At 38.1% G+C, this 19,826-nt stretch overlaps 1 protein-coding gene across 4 annotated transcripts in view; it reads right to left on the bottom strand.

The window, feature by feature from the left end:
• The window catches only part of LOC116625425 (protocadherin-15-like), a 1,687,848-nt gene that overhangs the window by 198,606 nt on the left and 1,469,416 nt on the right, over positions 1–19,826 (bottom strand). For all 4 annotated transcript variants that reach the window (XM_032393940.1, XM_032393941.1, XM_032393942.1 and 1 more), the window contains one exon: positions 566–871. In XM_032393940.1, coding sequence (XP_032249831.1) covers positions 566–871 — 306 coding nt within the window. The remainder of the gene's footprint in view (positions 1–565; positions 872–19,826) is intronic.

Here is a 19,826-nt window from a genome sequence, read left to right as displayed (position 1 = left end):
GTTATATATGCACACACCCATATAATGCATATTTACATATAGATAAATATGGAAATATTTATTTGAATACATGCATACATAGGTATATATGCACACACCTGCCTATGTACATATTTACTTATATGTAAATATGAAAATATTTTATTTCATATTGTGTGAGCACAAAGATAAATGTCATAGAATACACTTACAAATTTAACACTGAGTACTCTAGAGGTACAAAGTGGGGGATTATTACATTTTTCTTTATAGACTATTGTATTGTCAATTTTTACAAAAATATATAGTATTGATTTTGTAAATTAAAAAAGAATTATTAAGATGTGTTATTTGATTTCTTGGAAAGGTACTTTTTCTCCTCTTAACTGTTGGTATACCCTAAAGTACGGTTGTTACATAAAACACAATATGCAATATTGGAACGATACTTCTATTAAATCTTTATTCCTTGTTTATCTGAAATTAGAATTTAACTGGGTGTGCTGTCTTTTTATTTGCTAAATCTGCAACCTTACGGCAGATCTTCTAATGTGGGATCCAGGAATTGTCTGCTTCCCCCACACACCTCTATCTGGAGGAAGGTGGTCCCAGCCGGCAGGTTCTCCTCCACGACCACAGTATATGTTGAATTGGTGAACACAGGACTGTTATCGTCGATATCCAAAACTTTAATGGCCAGTGTGAGCACTGAGTGACGGGGATGCACTGCTCCGTCCATGGCCACAACAACAAGCTCGTAGTAGTCCCTGACTTCTCTGTTAAGCTTCACGGCTGTGTAAATGCTCCCATTGGATGTGATGCGGAAGAGATTATTGAAGTTGCCCAAACTATAGTGCACTTGGCCATTTATTCCAGCATCAGGGTCTGTTGCCTGAATAGAAATGAAAAACAGAGAAATTCACATAGTATGTCTTGTCATGCTTTTTGCACATTACATTTTGCTATGGTGCTCTGCTAGAAGGGGATAGTTGACAAATCATGGCATATTTTTAAAAGAAATTTTTTTCTCTCGGGAGAAAATGAAAAAAGATAATGACAATGTAATTCAAAAGTCTAGAACTTGAAAAGAAATACACTGAAGTTGAATTATTCTTCATTCAGAATGACCGTGACATACATTGATAATATCATTAACAATAACAATATTATGACAGAAAACTCACATTACAAAAATACTGGATTTTCCCTGTACTATCATTTCTTTAATGATTTGGAATTCTAAATCAGGAAAACACATTTAGTTTTTAATTAATTTAACATAATGTGCTAGATGACAACTCAAGATGCTATAGTATTTTTTGTTCAAGCACTTTGTATATTCATTTTCCTATATATTTTTTTCAAGCACTATATATCTCATTTAATCCTCAGCATGTTCTTTTTTTTTAAAGATTTTATTTTTATTTATTTGAGAGAGAGCAAGAGAGGGAGAGAGAGAGTGCACAAGCAAGGGAGGGGCAGAGAGAGAGGGAGAAGCAGGCTCTCCACTGAGCAGGGAGCCCAATATGGGACTCGATCCCAGGACCCCAGTATCATGATCTGAGCCGAAGGCAGATGCTTAACCAACTGAGCCACCCAGGCACCCAATCCTCACCATGTTCTTACGAATAAATGTAATTGTTCCCATTTTGCAAATGAGAGAACAGTGTCTTATGGAATTTAAAGCTTTTGCTTAGAGTTACATAAAAAAAATAAATATACAGTGCCCCAGTTCTGGGTATGTATAAAACTACTTAATAAATATTTCTGGAATTAATGAATGTTGAAATAAATAAATGCATGTAACTGAGATTTAAAACTAAATCTTCTCCCAAAGGCAAATGAGAGTCAAAGTATTGTAACTGGGAAGCACCTGCAAAGGGCTCTTCTTTAATACTAGAATACAATCTCCAAATGATAATTGAGAATTACTGATATTATACTAACATATTAACTAAAAATTTTAAGTCACATAAAAATCACTTTGCATCAAATAAAATGTGTAAATTTTGAGTGAATATTCTTCCAGCAGAGTCTTCTGAGAATTAATCTTATCCAAACTCAATTGTGATATAAATGATGACTCGATCAACTATCGTGCATTTTGTGTTCAATAATGTTACTGTTTTTCAAAGAAACTGGAGTAAATATTAGAAGCCATGAAATGTTATATAATTCTGCCCTAAATTGTTGCTAAGTAAAGGAAGGAAGACACTTGACTGCATTATTAGTTGTGGACACAATAAAATCACTTAATATCCACAAAGCCTGGACAGCAATAGGATGGATTTTAATAGTACAAATGCAGATGTATATCCAATTTTACAAACTCTGGCAAAGCATATTGGGGACACTGCTGAATGCTTATGTCTTGTTTGAAATGGTAATGTCCAAGATGTGAGAGGTCATGTTTGCAACCATGCTCCTTCTCTACGTCATAATGCCAGACGTTCCAGTGGGATTTGCTTCTTTGACTCATCAAAACACAAATGCTTGAGGTTTAAACCTGAGAACAGATGGAGAAGGCATTGCAGGAATGCCCAAAGAGGAAGAAACACTGTGAACGAGTTGATGAGTTTCCATAGACATACATGCTTTACCTTTACATTGCGCCTAGAATTTTCCATACAAATTACTGACAAATTAGTCAAGCTTGTCAGTTAGAGGAAAAAACAAATGACAACACTAACTCCCTCAGGGAAAAAAAAGAAAAACCCTTATTTTTTGTCTGAAATTATTGCATAAGTAAACAGAAAAATGTACTCCAGTAATATAATATAAATAGGTCTTATTTTTTAACAGCAACATTTGTGGAATTTTCAGTGACTTTTTCTGTCTGTGGGAATCCTTATGATCACAAAATCAAATCATTTACATAACCAGTAATTTAAATGATTCTTGTTCAAATTATGTTTTTATTCATCCATATAATGGAAGGCGTAATATATAATGATTCAATTTGACTAATGTGGCTATGTGTGTATGCATACATGTGTGTGTATGTGTGTGTGGGGGTGTTGTGTAGGTATTATTTTATACACCTCTAGCTGTTTAGCCGATATCTCCACAAGAATGCCTCATACATATCTCTGTTAGTTTTCTATTCCTGCCATAACAAATGACCACAAATTTAGCAGTTTACAAAATACAAGTTTATTATTTTATAGTTCCATAGAAGTTCAACTTGGGTCTCACCAGGCTACAGTCAAGATACAGGCAGGGCTATGTTTCTTTCTGGAGGCTGTAGGGGAAGCTCCCTTATTGGAGTTCCTTGCTTATTGGAGTTGTTGACAGAATTCAATTGCTTGAGTTGTAGGATTGAGATCCCCACCTCCTTTTTGGTTGTCATATGAGGACCATTCCCAGCTTCTAGAGGCCACCCACAGTCCTTGGCTCATAGCCATCTCCTCCATATTTAGAGCCAGCAATAGTGGGTCAAGTCGCTCTCACACTTTTGACCCTCTCTTCTTTCTTCTTCCATCTTATCCCTCTGACCCATTCTCTTCCAGTTTTAAGGGCTTATATGATTGCATTGTGCCCCACTTAGACAATCTAGAACAATCTTCCCTGGGGTGAGCTCCTTAACCTTAATCATATCTACAAAGCTCCTTCTGCTATGTAAGATAACATATTCATAGGTGGGGGCATATTTGGGCGCCATTATTCTGTCTCATAGAATCAGAAGCTTAACATGCCCGTGATTGAACTCTTGATTACTCCTGTGTCCAAATCTTGTTTACCTCCAACCTTCTCCTTTCAGTAAATGGTCCTTCTACCAACATAATAGGTTATATAAAAAGTAAAGTAGATATTTCTGAGCTCTCGCTCTTTTATCTTCTCAATTATTCATTCACCCAATAATTTGAGAAAAGCTTATTTAATACTATGTATGAGGCTCAGCTCCAGGCTGTGAGATACATAGTATATTAAGTACCAAGGTCCAGGACCTAATGTCATTTACAGAATAATCCCTATCTATCCATAATATGTTCCTTCCCCCCGTATATAATATCTCACTCCTAACCACCTTGGTCTGAGCCACACCAAATACAGCTTAGATCACTAAATTACTTGCTAATTCTTTTCTTTCAGTTATATCCCTTCAGAAAGACCTTTTATAAAAGAGAAAATAATGACATCAGTCCTCGCATAAGCTCCTTCAGCCATTCCCATTGCCTTGGGCAATAGTCAAACCTTTAACATAGCTAAGAGGCTCACAGGAAATGCTGCTTTCACTGTGTTCTCTCTAACCTCCAAACTTCTCCCAAACCCTCTGCCCACAGGGCTCCTGCTATCACTCACCAGTCTCCCACTCATGCATCTTCCAAGCATCAAGTTAAACATCGTTTCCTCAAAGCAGTCTTCTCTGATTCCTGAAATGGAGATTAGACTCTCCTGTTGTACATATGCCAAAAGTTCCATACACCTGTCATTTCTGCCACTTTTGATAATTTCTAATTATGTGTTTATCAGTGAGCTTATTTGTTTATGAGCTGGTCTCTTTTTGTACAATAAAGTAGGCCATAAGAGTATGGTCTGGGCTTTTCTGTTTTCACTGAATGCTCAATGCCTAGTATAGTGCCTGGTGCATAGTAGGCATGCAATAAATATTTAAATTCATAAATGAATTATATATATTAAGTTATATAAAAGAACGTATTCGTACTACTATGTAGTAGCTGTTAGAATTCTTAAATTTATTTTATTCATTGTATATCTATTGTTTGGTTTTACTTTGGCTCTTACTTTATTATCCTCTGTGATTTTGGTTAGGAATCTGAAAATAAAAACTGCGGAATTATTGGAATTGTGTCTAATACTTTGATCACCTTGGTAAAACTATTGAATCTATGCTGAAAAATATCATTTTTAGAAGAACATAGTGATATTTTATCACAACCTAAACAAGCATATCACAAGAAGTAAATATCTTTATACTTTTAGAATTTTGTAGAATGACAAAGAGGGATTATGCACGTTAAGGTGGCAAATGACTGTTCTATAAAAAGAGATGGCTATATTGTACTAGTGCTGATTGGTTTCAGTGTTCCCAGCATACTATTTTTTGATGTTAACTTTTGTATGTCACTTTTTCTCTCTAAGTCTCAGATATCTCAACCATAAAATAAAATATGTGGAGTAGGGGTGCCTGGGTGGCTCAGTCGTTAAGCGTCTGCCTTCGGCTCAGGTCATGATCCCAGAATCCTGGGATCGAGCCCTGCATCCGGCTCCCTACTCAGTAGGAAGCCTGCTTCTCCCTCACCCACTCCCCCCTGCTTGTGTTGCTTCTCTCGCTGTCTCTCTCTGTCAAATAAATAAAATCTTTAAAAAAAACATGTGGAGTAGAGAGCAGTTTTGAATCTCTTTTCCTACCATCACACATGTCAGAGATGAAATTCACAAACATGGCACAGATCATCAATTACTACATGAATAAGATAGACTAGAGCTACAGAAGGATTTTCTATATTTGCAATGCCATTTTCTCTGTTCCATTGAATAAAATACATGCAAATTTAAGTAAACAGACACTATTATAGATTTAACCTAATAATTAATATTGGAACAATGCAAATGTAGTACCTACACTGGTAACCAGTGACTTGTACGACACTTCACATTTGATTGTAACAATCCATACTTGCAAAGTGCTGGTCTAGAGGACTGTGAGGACACTTGCTCTGACAAGAGACTGAGAGATAAGAACAAACTTCCATTTCAGAACGAACCACCTGCATTCCCCAAACTGCCGCATTAAGCATATTTTCCCTTGGGAACTTCCCAGTGCACATTAGCTCAGAGAAGTGCTTTATTAAAAGGTGTTCTTTATTTAGGATTGTTCAATGGGAACTTCTTCCCCCATGTTTCATCTTGCTAAGAGGAAAGACATTTTAGCAAGACAACTGCTGTGTCTCTATTCTGTCTCCCTCTTGGGAGTGCTGAATTTGGTAGGAAGAATTAGGTAAATGTCTCCTCTAAGATCTGTCTGTAAAGACATCTGGTGGTTTGCTGTTGAGCTGTATAAGCTCTTCCACTGTGGATGCCTACAATTCCAGCCTCACCCGTAGAAGAAGAGCTGTGTGGGTGAGCTTGGTTGTAGGCTGCAGCATCATACAACCCCTCGGCCCTCCCACTAAGCTTCTTACCCGCCAAAATCAGTGTCACCCATCTGCCAGAGGCAAGCAGCCTGGGCAAGCTACAGGATGTTCGTTATTATCATCTTCAAACCCCCCAGGTGTTTATAGCACAGTTTCCAAAGGGATTTCATCACAGACCCTTTTCCACTGCTGTTTGTTTAGCAGAATAATTACTAATATCTTGAGGGACATACAGTTTGTTAAATCCTGCTATAGTTCACTGAGCAATGCCAAGAATAAGGCCTCCTTTTAATAATCTGTCCATGATATTGTTCATACAATATTTCCACTTTGTACTCTTTGTTCTCTAGGACACATTGAAAAATGACGATTGTAATGGTGCATACCCTTAGCTATGTTGGGATTCTTAAAATGGTCTACAGTGAAATAGTAAACGGGAGAGAAAACATGAAAAAAAAAAATATATGCTTTCAGCAGGACAGTGAGAGGATTTTTTAAAATGGCTGAAATTGATAGAAAAGGCCATGGGGAGAGGAAGAAATACTGGGTTTTAGCCATGGCTTTGATAAAGTAACTCTGGGCGTGAGTTTTCCTTATGCTACATTTCATGGAATGTTAGTTAATGCCCCTTAGGATGTGAGTACGTTCTTTCAGGGACAAAAGTGAGAGGAGGTAAAGAGAGAAGGGGAAAGTCTGGGTTCAAAGAAACACATTTGGGAAACTGAGATTAAAGAAAATTTAAAATGTTTTATTACTTCATAATTCCTGAAGTGTCATTACTATTTTAGTGAATGAGATGAAGTACTCAAGGGGGGTACGTTATGCACCAGATTTAGAAATCCCAAGCAGTAGAAAGATCGCCTCCTTTCAACATGTTGAGCAAACTATAGAAAGAAGCCGAGACTCCTATGCCTGATCTCTTCCCACCTGCATTTTCGGCACTCCCTTACTATCCACTCTCCTGTACAAGCTCTCCGCTCAAGCCAAATCAATTCTCTACATTTCCCTAGGACTCAGCATCTACTTTATGACATTTTCTTCAAGGCTTGCCACAACGATTCCTTTTTCACCTCTGAAATCCCAATCATCCGTCCATTCCTCCAATCCCGGCCCCACTTCTGCCTCTTCTAGAGAAAGTTCCAGCATTTGGAGATCATGTCATAAATAAGAATTCTATACTTGACAAATGCCTCTTTGTATCAAGTTAGTTTACACCCTTTTCCCACAACCATGAGCCCTTTTGGAAGGAACTTGTCTCATTATTCTCTGTGTACTGGATTTTTCAAAAATACAGCAATCTCTATCTTATAGTGGGATGATCTGTGGAAAGAAAATATCCAAATACATATTCAACAGGTGGATTGTATAAAATAAATATTAGAGGGTTCATCTGCATAATGGGGCTTCATAGCTCAACATCAGCTGAAGTATAGAATGTGTATAATATGTTCAATATAGTAACAAGTGTGCCCCTCAGCCCTCCTCGCCCCACACATTTTGACCCAATTCACCACAACTTAGTTTACTGAATGCCTAGCTTCCATGAAAGGATGTGCTTTTGATGCTCAGGAAACAAAAGACCGTAATATTCTGTAGGAAAATCCTCTAAAATGTTAAGGTAACTGAGACTCCCATCTAATAGAGACAGAGGAACTAGAATGTTTGCAAAATGCTATCTCCTTCCTTTTCCAGCTCCTAATTAATTCAGGAGCATAAATAAGGTCATGTACGTTAAGTGACATGGGCTGGCTAAACGAGGTAGTTCCATTTCTTTACTATTATAGATGAGTATGTAGTTGTTGGACAAGATAACCAAACACGAAACCCCTTATCATCAGCAATACTGTCAGGAAGTTTGCACTGATGTTTAATATCTAGCCAAGGAGCTCGGTGTGTGATGCTATAATGAAACCATTTATCTTCCCAGAAATCAATTAAAAGTTAATTAAAATTATTAATAAGAAAAATCACACATCTCTTCTTCTCTTGTACTACATCAAAGCGATAAACAGTAATAGCTGCAACTTTATAATCATCTGTCCATGGTTAACATATTTTGTAATATACACCTTACCATGGGGTCTGCTTTGCGGTTACTTTGTGAATGCCTATTGTTTGGGAAATTGGCTGATAATCCGAGGTCGAATAAAGACCTCACTGGACAAAACTTTGAATATCTGATAGAAAAACTTCTGGAAAATCTTTAATCATTAAAATCAAAGTTAGAGTATAGTAACCAAAAACTTCCTTAAGAAAGAAATCAGATGATATATAAGGGCATTTATTGAAACAGAATTTATTGAATATTTGTTAAGCACTATTTTATAGCATACCACTTGAAATGGGAGCTGGGAAATGTATTTCTTATATATTATATTCATCTTTGCTTTTCCTCATTATCCTTTTAGAGTGGCCTACTAGGTATTCTGTCACATCAATAGAAGTAGAAGCCCATTGAGGGGGTACTTATACTGGGGGCTACCAACTCTATGGAGACCTAAAAGCATGCCTCTTAACATGGTCGGGAAATACTGGGACAAAGCCTCAAAGGACAGTCTGAGATCTATAACCTCTTCCATCAAGAAGTCTCTGGGGAGACTACTTGTGCATATCTTCAGTGATTAATCTTGATTTGAAGTATGTTTTATAATCCTACCCATTCAGATGAATGTTTAGATATGAAATAATTTCTGTTTATTCTCACAAAAAATCAAGTACCTATGAAGAGCTTTGAGGACAGAAAGAAAACACAGCTATTAGAAAGGTGTGAACTCCCAGGTAACACCTAATTAGCCTGGTGTGAAGCCTGGAGGGAGCCTAGTTCTACTTTTTGCTTGTCCTTTCCAGCAATGTGAGAGGCTGTGTGCTTCTTTCTCACCTACAGGTGGGAAACACAGAAGTTGTTGGGCAGGGAGGTCAGAAGGAACAGTGGGCCAAGGCATCCTTAATGATATTCCTAATGGAAATACATTTTTGTAAATTGTCTAACAACTTCAAAAAGATATAAAATAGTTGTCTTTATTTCTTTCAAGAAGCTGAGCTATATCAAGGGCTGTGATTTCCAGGGTAAAAAGAGAGAAAAGGGAGTGAGTCAAGATGCTGGCGAATTTTTCCTCTTTCCACACAGATGCCTTATATTCATTACTGAGCCATGACGAAGAGACCAACTGCCTAGCAGGTAGCAAGGGTATGTGAGCTCAAATCACCCAAAAACATAACCAGAGTGAATATTTTTTTAATCAAATATTGGAACTCTCAAATACTTAATGCCCGAAAGTCTAGAAAACCCATGTGTAAACTTGTGATTTCTTACAGGCTTCAGCTCGAGGTTAGAAGCCAAACCTTTCCCAAACCCACTCCATGGCCTTGGGTGAGTCAGTCACTCTTGGCTTCCATCCTTCATCTGTGAAATGATGATGATGATGACAACCATTTATCTCACTGCCTCTCATGAGAATGGAACATACTTGCAGCATGCTTGGGACATATTAAGCAATCAGTTAAAAATAATACGTTGATTGTTACATGTTTTTCAATGTCTACTTAGAAACCATATTTTAAAAAAAAAGCTCCATTCTCTCCTAAACTTTTTTTTTAGACTTATTTATTTATTATAGAAAGAGAGCATGTGTGGGGGGGAGGGGCAGAGGGAGAGGGAGAGAGAATCTCAAGCAGACTCCAGACAGTGCGGAGCCCCACAGGCTCTATTTCATGACCCCAAGAACATACCTGAACTGAAACCGAGTGGGATGCTTAACTGACTGCACCACCCAGGTGCTCCTGTCCTAAAGTTCTTAAAGAATATTTTTGGGTAAGACAAATCAGCCTATTTTTATTTGGCTTATTTATACATTTCATTTTCCTAGGGATCATTTTCAATTTGCTATAGTGAGTCTATTAGGTTCTATTAACATTGTTGTTCTCAACATTTTTTCTGAGAATTTGTTGTCTGTAGTAAGTAAAGAATTCAGATGTGAAATATCATCAAGCCCATCCACACAGTGTTTTTAGTGCAATAAATACAAATATAAGGGAAACTTACATGATCAGTTGATAAATAGCAGAAAGGAGAGAGCACTTTAGTTATGATAAACAACAATGATGAACATATAAGGGCTTTCATGCATTAATTAAGGTGGTATTGTCACATGACAGGAATTTCTATGAAAAAGTGTATGTGATGATTTTATGGATACTGCCACATTGAGAAGTGTTTGCTATGTTTGGCCTGAGAAAGATCGGTTGCATTTTTGAAAAATCAAAAAATACATTCCAAGGGAATAATAGAAAAGAAAAGATGATAACTTTCAGGTGCATTTTAAAGTAATTTCACCATGGATTGGGAAGCAAATACATATGTCAATGGGTGAGTGATCATAACTTGATCATAAGTTGTGAGGCTTTAAAATCGTTATAGTGAGAGTTGAACGGGGCATGAGAGTTATTTCACACTAAACATTTTCTTACTTGTCGTTACTGCAGCCTATCCTTCCAAATCTGAAAAGATAAATTCTACCCAGAGAAATCAGTAAATAGTATCCCCCACAAAAAAGATTTGACAGTGGCCCATATTTTCTTCCAAACATATGTTTTTTTTTAGTGTTTTTAAATCCCTCCCACTCTACCACGGAGGAAACCTCAATTAAACTGTCTTGAAGGGCTCTGGGATGCCTTCCCTGGCCCCCCAAGTCACAACAGCTGCCCTCCCACCGAGACTCCCAGCCATTCTGTCCTTATTTAGCGCTAATGACAATGATGCAGGTACCTGCTTATCTCCTATTACTACCCTTGATGCAACCTGAGAACACAAGAAATGATTGCTCGTAGCGGACTTTCGAATGCTTATTCTTCCTACATGGTCAGTGAATATTTGCTGAATAAGTGTTGAATTGAGGACTTCCTTTTCTTAGGCAGTATGTGCCTTCCTTGAAAGTTTTGTTGAATCTACCAAGAGTCAAAGCAATTACTACCAGTTACAGGATAAATCATATTTTCTCAGGACACTCAAGGGTCTCGTTCTAACCTTTCTGGACTTACCTCCAGCAAGTCATCCTTTGATACCAACTCTATGTTTTGGTCAAGATAGTTTATTTATTGTATCAGTCAGCTTTCACACAATTCTGACACTCAGTGGTCTGCCACCGTGGATGCTTATTTCTCATGTATGCGGCATCGGTCCCGGATTCCCTGCAGCTCTACTCTGACTGATTGTCTCCATTCCGGGAAGGGGGAAAAGAAAAAAGAGATGAGATAACCAAGCCACATCTCCCTATGCTCCTGGCTGGAATTGGGACATAGCACCTACATTCTCTCTTCGTTGGTCAAGACAAACCTTGTATGACCAAAGTTGATGCCATGCTGGGGATGCACATGCTCTCACAGTGTGGGACAGCACAAACTGGGAAACAATAGTACGGTTGGTTCAACACTCTCGTTGTCCTTGAAACACACCAGGCTCTCCCACCTTCCCTGAGAGTTTGCTGTTTCTAAATCCTATCTAATTCTTCAAAACATGTCTCCAGGGTCACTCATCCTCTTTTTGGGAAGATTTTCCATCCAGCCTTCTGACCCTTCTTGCACTTAGCACAAACCTACCTACCTACCTTCCTTCTTTCTTTCTCTCTCTTTCTCTGTTTCTCTTTCTTTCTTTCTTTCTTTCTTTCTTTCTTTCTTTCTTTCTTTCTTAAAGATTTATTTATTTGAGAGAGAGAGCACACATAGGGTGGGGAGGCAGGGGGAGAGGGAGAGAGAGATTCTCAAGCAGAGTCCGTGCTAACTGTGGAGCTCAACTGGGGCCCCACCCATGACCCCAAGACCACGACCTGAGCCAAAACCAAGAGTTGGCTGCTTAACCGACTGGGCCACGCAGGCGCCCCTAGCACAAACCACTTTCTGTTGTTATTGGTGTCTGTTGTGAGGTCAAATACCAAGCATCCAAGTCATCGCTCACCCACCCATTCCATAATCGGAGGCACCATTAGTGAAAAGATTCTAGGAAGGGAAGGTGTGACCAGTGGGAAGCTGAGGCGTGGACGGAAATGAGGAAGAGAAGCAAATAACAAAAAAAACAGACATGAAGCCAATGGAAATAAACTATCTTTCTAGAGTTGGGTGATATTTAATGCAAATGAACTGAGTGTCAAATTAAGCCAGCCAGTTAAAGCAGTTACAACCTAGCCTACAGCTCTCTTAATAACAGAATACAAATTAACTCCAGGTGATTAAAAAGTAAGCATTAGGAAGAAGCATGTAGCCCTGTACTAAAAATTTTAAATATTTATTTGTCACAGAATGGTAAACACTCAGAGATTAGGACTTGGATGCTTCAGGAAAAGAGTTTTCATCAGGTTCATTTTCATACAACAAATCCACAAAATAATGTTTCATGTTCATTAATGTCTTTATACAGTTCCATAGCAAGCTGCAGGGGCCAAGGGCAGGTCGCCCCAAGATGGACCACTTGGGCATATTGATTATTTTAAAGAGCAGTTACTTCAGAAACAACTGGCAAGGACACTCAGACCCTCCTCTCTCCCCATGAAAGCCGGGAACAAATCTCCCATATGAAAAATACTCCCATACTAAGAAGTAAAGAGACATCCTTATCACCAGCAAGAGGGACTTTAGAGCCCAGAACACTATAAAAACAAACCTTGCTACATGTTTTACAACTCTACCACCTCAGCCTACATTCTGCTTGGGATTCCCTACTAATCAAAGCTCCCCAACCCCTGTTCTCTTTATCCTACCCACTCTTCACCAATGTAGTCCCTTTGTCTAAAAAGCATAAAAACTACTTGCCTTGCTCATTTCTTTAGGTCTCAGTCTCATTATTGGGCCACTGTGCACATGTAATAAAACTTTGCTTTTTTTCCTCCTGTTAACATGTCTCCTGTAAATTTAATTCTTAGTCCAGCTGGAAGATCCTGAAGGGTAGAGGAAGAATTTTTTCCTTCTCTACAGGCTTTCACCTTTCTCAAATATTCCCTATAGTCCTGCAAGGGGACAGGAAAACCTGGGGATTTTCATATCTTCCCCTCTTTCTTCTGTACTTTGGGTCTGCTGTGTATTACACCATTTTATGCAATGGTGGAATGCTATATATGGGAATTGGATTTTGTTTTCTCACCCTCTACCTTTTATTCATTGAACAACCCAGTCTCATCTTTTCCTTGTGGACAAACATATTCCAGGCCCTACACAGAGGCTCACTTCACCAAACTAACCATGCTGTCTCACACCTGCTTTATGCCGGCACCAAATCCTCCCTCTACTTCCCAACTTGACCGCTCTCAGCCCTCGCTCCACCTCACTCACAAACACCTGCACACGTGGACAGCCTCATCCCACGCTCCCGAAGCTCCTCGTGGAGCTTCACCTTCACCATGGGCCTAACTGCTCCTCCTCCAAATTTTGCTACCAGAGACAAACTGTATATCTCTTTATGTACATAGGTTTACTGTCTGTGATACATAACAAGACTACATTTTTTTTTTTCTTTTTTTTTTGCCTCACGAGAACTGATTTTTTCCATTTTGGGGTGACATTGAGAATGCATGCTCCAGTCAACACAAAGGCCTCTGTAAACTCCTAAAATAGCATAAATACACATTTTAATATAAGTTTTGTTCCTTCAGTGCTCATTACAAGAGCATCCCTTTCTAAAACATTTTCCTAAACTGTTACCTACAGTAAATCTTTTGGGGCATCTCTGGAGTTGTGGTCAACAGATACTACTTCATAAAGAAGGAAGTAAGACAAAAATACCACTACTGTGGATTGCATTTTATATGATAATCTGCTTGGCTCAGGCATTTCTGTTTCTGTCTGTGTTTGCCCTGTCTAATTCTGACCCTAAGTGCTGTTTTCCTTTCGTTTTTGAAAAGTATTTTAAATTGTTTCCTCTATGCTTATTGAGGGTATAATATTTTCTTCTTTGATGTCTTTATGATCTTCTCCACGAATCCTAAGTCTTAATTTTGTTTTGACCCGGCATTCTTTTGTATTAAATGTAAAGGTGCCCCAGGATTTCCCCCAAGAGCCAAGAACAATCCATTCCCTAAATACTTCCTTTCCGTCTGTCACAGAACTGCTTGTTATAGTATGTTCTTTCACAAATGATTTGCTCCTATCAGTGCTGGAAGGAAATCATAACTGGAAACTGGGAAAAAAAAAAAGTGACATTGAGTTTGGATTCTCTGTGAAATTCTCCGTAATTATATTTTCTGGAGAATATTCAAGTATTAGATTATCAGATGCAGATCTAAGGCAAAGGAAATAAAAATGTCTTTGGCCAATATGATATCCATCTAATGAGAAAAAAATATCTCCTCATTCCCAAGCATTCTGAATAATGTCTTTTACTAGATAAAAGCACACATTATTTCCCAAATAGCAACCATAAAATGAAAAGGCCTTTCTCCATTTTATATACATTGTCACAGTCTTATCCTATTCACCTAGCCTGAGAATATCGCTGAGGGACAGCCCAATATTGGTTCTGATCCCATTCATCATTCTTTGGGCTAGCCCCAAAATTTAGCAGTTTTAGTTATGCTCCATTCCCCAAATGTGGGATGTCACCAAACTGGTAGGTTTAGAAATAGACGTTTTCTATTCATTCCTCTGCCAACATTTCTCTGCTCATGCTTTCTCTCTTTCTCTCTTTCCCTCCCTCTCTCTCTCTCAAATAAATAAATAAAATCTTTTTAAAAGAACAGTTTAATAGCAATTGGTCCAGCAGAAGGTTTTCCTGAGAATAATGAGATTTATTCTATGAAATCATGGTGATGGCTAACGATGGTCTAGTCACTATAATTAAGTGATATAAAAGAATTGGAGTCTGGCACAAAAAAATAGATAAAAATTGGAAGTTAAAATAAAGTATATTACTCTGAGAAGCCGAAACTCTATAATCTGTCTGCCAAGAATCTTTGCAGATAATAAAGGAGAAAGTTATTGACTCATTTCAAACTTAAAGTCTGAAGAATCTAAATGGAGACAGAAGGCACCGTCCAGCATGACAAGTTTGAACCACTTTGATTTGGTATGCCCAGAGGAAGCATTACTCTTGCTACTTTCATGAAGACTGATCGCTTTTGACAGGAATCTCTCTGTGTGGACTTGGATGAGTATGATGCTGAGGAGTCATAAAAACATTAGAGAAGACTGTAGGCTCAAAGGAGCTCCTCATAAAAATGTTCCAATAGAGGGGAAAAGACAGTGAAAAAGAGACTGTATTTGCTATGTATCCACATGGTGAATTATGATACCCACAGGGAATATATCCTGTTCAGGCTTCAGAATCCCAATAAACTAATCCTTCAGAGATATCATAAATAGTGAGAAAACAAGCCAAAGAAATATTGCCTGTTTTTATTTATTTATTTTGTAGTCTGAATCGAGATTTAAAAAAAAGAGCCTCCCATCTTTGATTCTTATATGACTTGAGGAAAAACATTTACATATAAGGGTCTTTGTTGACAAATTGTGTTCCCTATGATGCAATGAGAGGTAAATTAGTTGCAGGTGGTTTACTGGGGTTACTTTAGGATCAATGAATGTGGAAAGCAGAGGAAGACAGCAGGACTGGATTGAGAGAGAAAGTCAACTAGTATGCAGGGCCAACAACAGCGCTGGCCAAGTCTGGAGGAGTATGGAGTTAGAACTGCGTGTTGGAGTTATTCTGAATGGCCAAATGGCCAGTCTTCACATTCGGCCACCAGTCAGGATGTGGGCTGCACTGAGAAGGGTGTGACCCTGGGCAAGGCGGCTCTTTGCAGCTGAGTAATCTGTGAAGCAGCTGACTGCTGAACGATGTCTGCCTACATCGCTCCCAGAAGCTAGAACATGCCATCCTTCCTTGAAGGGGCATCTGGGGGTGCATCTCAGTCTCCAGAATGAGACTGTATCTGTATGGCCTTTTTATTAGATTAGAGACTCCTTGTTTAACAGAACATAATGAATCACACACATGCACATATGCACACACGCATATCTAGAATCATGACAGTATCACTCATGGTTTTCAAATGAAATAATCATCTAGAGAGCTACAGGATGGCCTCACAGTTACAGAAGTCTGTGGTTTGATTGCTCTGACCTAAGCTAATTATGGTCTACTCTTATCCCCACGCCTAGAGGTGTGACTCATATTTTCTTTTTGAATCTAATTTTCATGTAACAATGAAAGTCCTAGGTATGGTGAACTTTACATCTTTTCTATATTTTAGTTCTTACAAACACCCAGGAGGCAGTTATTATTGATCACATTTTACAAATAAGAATATTACAGAAAAGCTAAGAAACGTGTTCAGGTTCCTACAGCTAGCAAATAAGAGAACTTGAAATTGAATTTGGGACATTAATATGCCATCTGTTTGTGACCTTTCTTAAGGGGAGGGACTGCTCTATTTGGTGTCAGCATTAAAAGTCACCCTGGCTTAATGATGGACTGGAACCAAGAGATAAGCATTAAGATGACCTGGAAAGAATTTAGAATTCACTCTGAAATACTTTACTTATTTTAATTTTGGAAATTAGGAGCCATATCATAGAAATCGTCCCCTTGGAAATTATTATTCTACAGCATCTCAGAACTTACATGTATTCAGTTAGAAATATAGAAACCTTGGTTGCAGAAAACTCACATTCCTCCTTACCCTGCAGCCAGCTCATCTGAGGTGATAACGGAACGAAAAAATACTTTAGCAAAGTCAGTGGAAGTCATACCCTGAAGTCCTGAGACATACAGAATGCAGTGTACCCAGAGCTATAAAATTTCATTGATTCTTTTGAGACATGGAGGTAATCATTTCAAAATAAATCTACAAATCTTCCAGCATCTGTCCCTGTATTCTCCACTCTCCTTCTATGGAAACATCAGGGCAGACACTCCTCTCTGACATTCCCAGGGGCCATGCTCTTGGGACTATGCTGTGCCTCTTTCCAGAATCTTCCACATCCCTCTTTCCCGAATCTAGCTGCATCAGCCTTCAAACCTGATGAAGAGTTTATCATTACAAAAGAAATAAAGAATTAAAAAAGTAACCAGTTCCTACAATGTCTCGTTTTGCTGCAATCCCTTCACATGCCAGACTTTTGGTGGAAAAAGGTCAACATACATTATCTGCACTGCTATGCATGCTTTCATGAGTTATTTACTGAGTTACTTATTGTCATGCCAAACTTTCTTTCTTTCTTTCTTTCTTTCTTTCTTTCTTTCTTTCTTTCTTTCTTTCTTTCTTTCTTTCTTTCTTTCTTTCTTTCTTTTTTTTTCTGTTTTAGTGTTTGCATTTTCTTCTATTTGGAGTGGTCTTCTCAGTAATCTACTGATCCTTCCGTTCAGAGCATACACAGCACCCCCCCCCTCCGCAGCACAGGGGCCCTCAATATAGATAGGCCTCCTCGCCATCTAAACGAGGGTCCCGATTTTACACATTCAGAGTCCTCTGTGCTCACGACCAAAGTTTTACTTTTGTATCTAATGGTGTGTTTATGTAGGCAATGTCTGATACTCTGTGGTTTGTGAGGTCCATGGGAGCAAAGACCCTTTTGTTTGTCCAAGCACTGTGATCCACACATAATAGACACTTCATAAATCTGCATTCAAGGAATAGATAAATGAAAGATAAAAAGAATCATAGCTGTCCAGCTAAAGTAGAATATATATCGAAGCAATCTATATTAAGCAGAAAAACATATTGATAAAATACTGCCATTTCCTACTTTATAATATGAGACTCTCTTCAATAGGAGGTAGAGCAAAATATTATTTAGCCTACAATCAGAAACACCTGTACAAACACTTCTAAATGTTGTCTTTGTGTTGGGTGAGGAACAGTATTCTGATCATTATGTTCTTGCCCTCCCTGGATTTTTATTTTAGCATAGTGCAGTTAAAAGAATACCAAACTTTTGGCCTGGAAAGTCCAAAAATTGTTATATTACCCTTTGTTCTTAATATCAGAGCTGTAACTTTTTTTTTTTTTAAGATTCTATTTATTTATTTGACAGAGAGAGAGAGACAGCGAGAGCAGGAACACAAGCAGGGGGAGTGGGAGAGGGAGAAGCAGGCTTCCCATGGAGCAGGGAGCCCGATGCGGGGCTCGATCCCAGGACCCTGGGATCATGACCTGAGCCGAAGGCAGACACTTAATGACTAAGCCACCCAGGCACCCCCAGAGCTGTAACTTTAATCGTTCATTTTAACAATATGTATTAAATATATAGTATTTGCCAGATACTATGTTTGGGGCTAAATATACAGAAACATAAGATATATTCCCTACTAGTAGTTACTTAATTGCTCTTAAAGATGTCACAATTACTTACTTAAAAATAAAATTAAAATCTAAAGTATTATGCCAAATCTTTGCTATACTGTTACTAAGTGTGTTTTGTGAATAAAGTTGGGTGTTGAATGCAGGTATTAATGAAGTGCTGCATGCCAATTAAGACATAATTATGTAGATGTGTGTATATGTACATAGTAATTTAGATACTTGTTTAGTGCCTTCTAATTTAAAAGCTGCTTTTATGTTCATTATCTCTTAATCATCACATCAAAACTGTAAGAAAGTTATTGTGATCAACTTCATTTTACAAAAACTGATGTTACAAGAACTTAAATAAATTGACTAATTTGTAGAGCATAGTAAGTAGCAGAACTAAAACTCCAACCCAGATTTTCCCACTACAGAACTTGTGCCCTTCCTACTCTATACCCATTTTCCTCCCCATCACTTTCTCTCTTGCTCTCTCTGTTCATGATAGTGGCCCTGCTAAGCTCTATGACAATTAATACACAAGGGAATGTATGATACCATGTTATACCTGCCTTACATCCCACTATTCATGCCAACCTGCTCATACTGCCTGAAAGTAACTTCATTGGAAAGGATAGAAGCATGGAAAAAACAATTGTAAACTTTGCTTAACTATTAAGATAATAAACACTAGTCTCAGATATAAAGTGAAATTAATCTTCCTCTGTGTCAAAAAGAAAACAATTGCATCTAAAATTACCCAAGATAATCTTATTCCTTGTCTCAGTTGATTTTACGTGAGTAGAAACTTTATAAAAGCATGGCCCGTCAGGATGTACTACAAGGTTCAGAGAGATAATGGAAAAACATGACCCTCAGACTAATAGTCCCATTTCAAATCTGGATTTTGAATTCTACGTAAAATTGTCAATGATCCGCATACGGCGTGCACCTCTATCCAGTTACAATGGCAGGTTTCATGCAAGCTGAGTGTGTCAATATCTGAAGATTTGGATGCAATTATTTGCTCTAAAACTTCAGCAATATTCTGTTGTTGCAGATCACTTTTAACCAGACCTTTTGGGATTTCACACAAATTGAAACAGGCAAGAAATCTATGGAAAGAAGCCTTGAGGTAGAGGTACACACTTTATACTAAGCATTGTTTGAAAATAGAAAGCCTGTGCTGGACTAGATGGAGAGGAGGAGGAGTAAACACTGAAGAGACAGAGGTATGGGAAACCCTTTTTACCTTGCAAGAAAGCACATTATAAACAACGGACATTTTCTCAGTGGAGCGTTTTCTAAAATATGTTTTTGTATAGAGGCAGAACTAATGTTATTTTTATCAAATAAAACCAAATGAACAAAAATACATTTAAACCTATATTTATATAATCATTTAAATGCTGAGAGTTGAATTAAATGAGTTTCCACTTCCTGTGTTCCCATAGCACTCCATACACACTGGTCTCTGCACTTT

Source organism: Phoca vitulina, unplaced genomic scaffold (assembly GCF_004348235.1).
Source record: "Phoca vitulina isolate PV1807 unplaced genomic scaffold, GSC_HSeal_1.0 scaffold78, whole genome shotgun sequence".
Classification (NCBI taxonomy): domain Eukaryota; kingdom Metazoa; phylum Chordata; class Mammalia; order Carnivora; family Phocidae; genus Phoca; species Phoca vitulina.
Note: the sequence above shows the minus strand (reverse complement) of the source record. Positions and strands in the feature narration are given on the sequence as shown.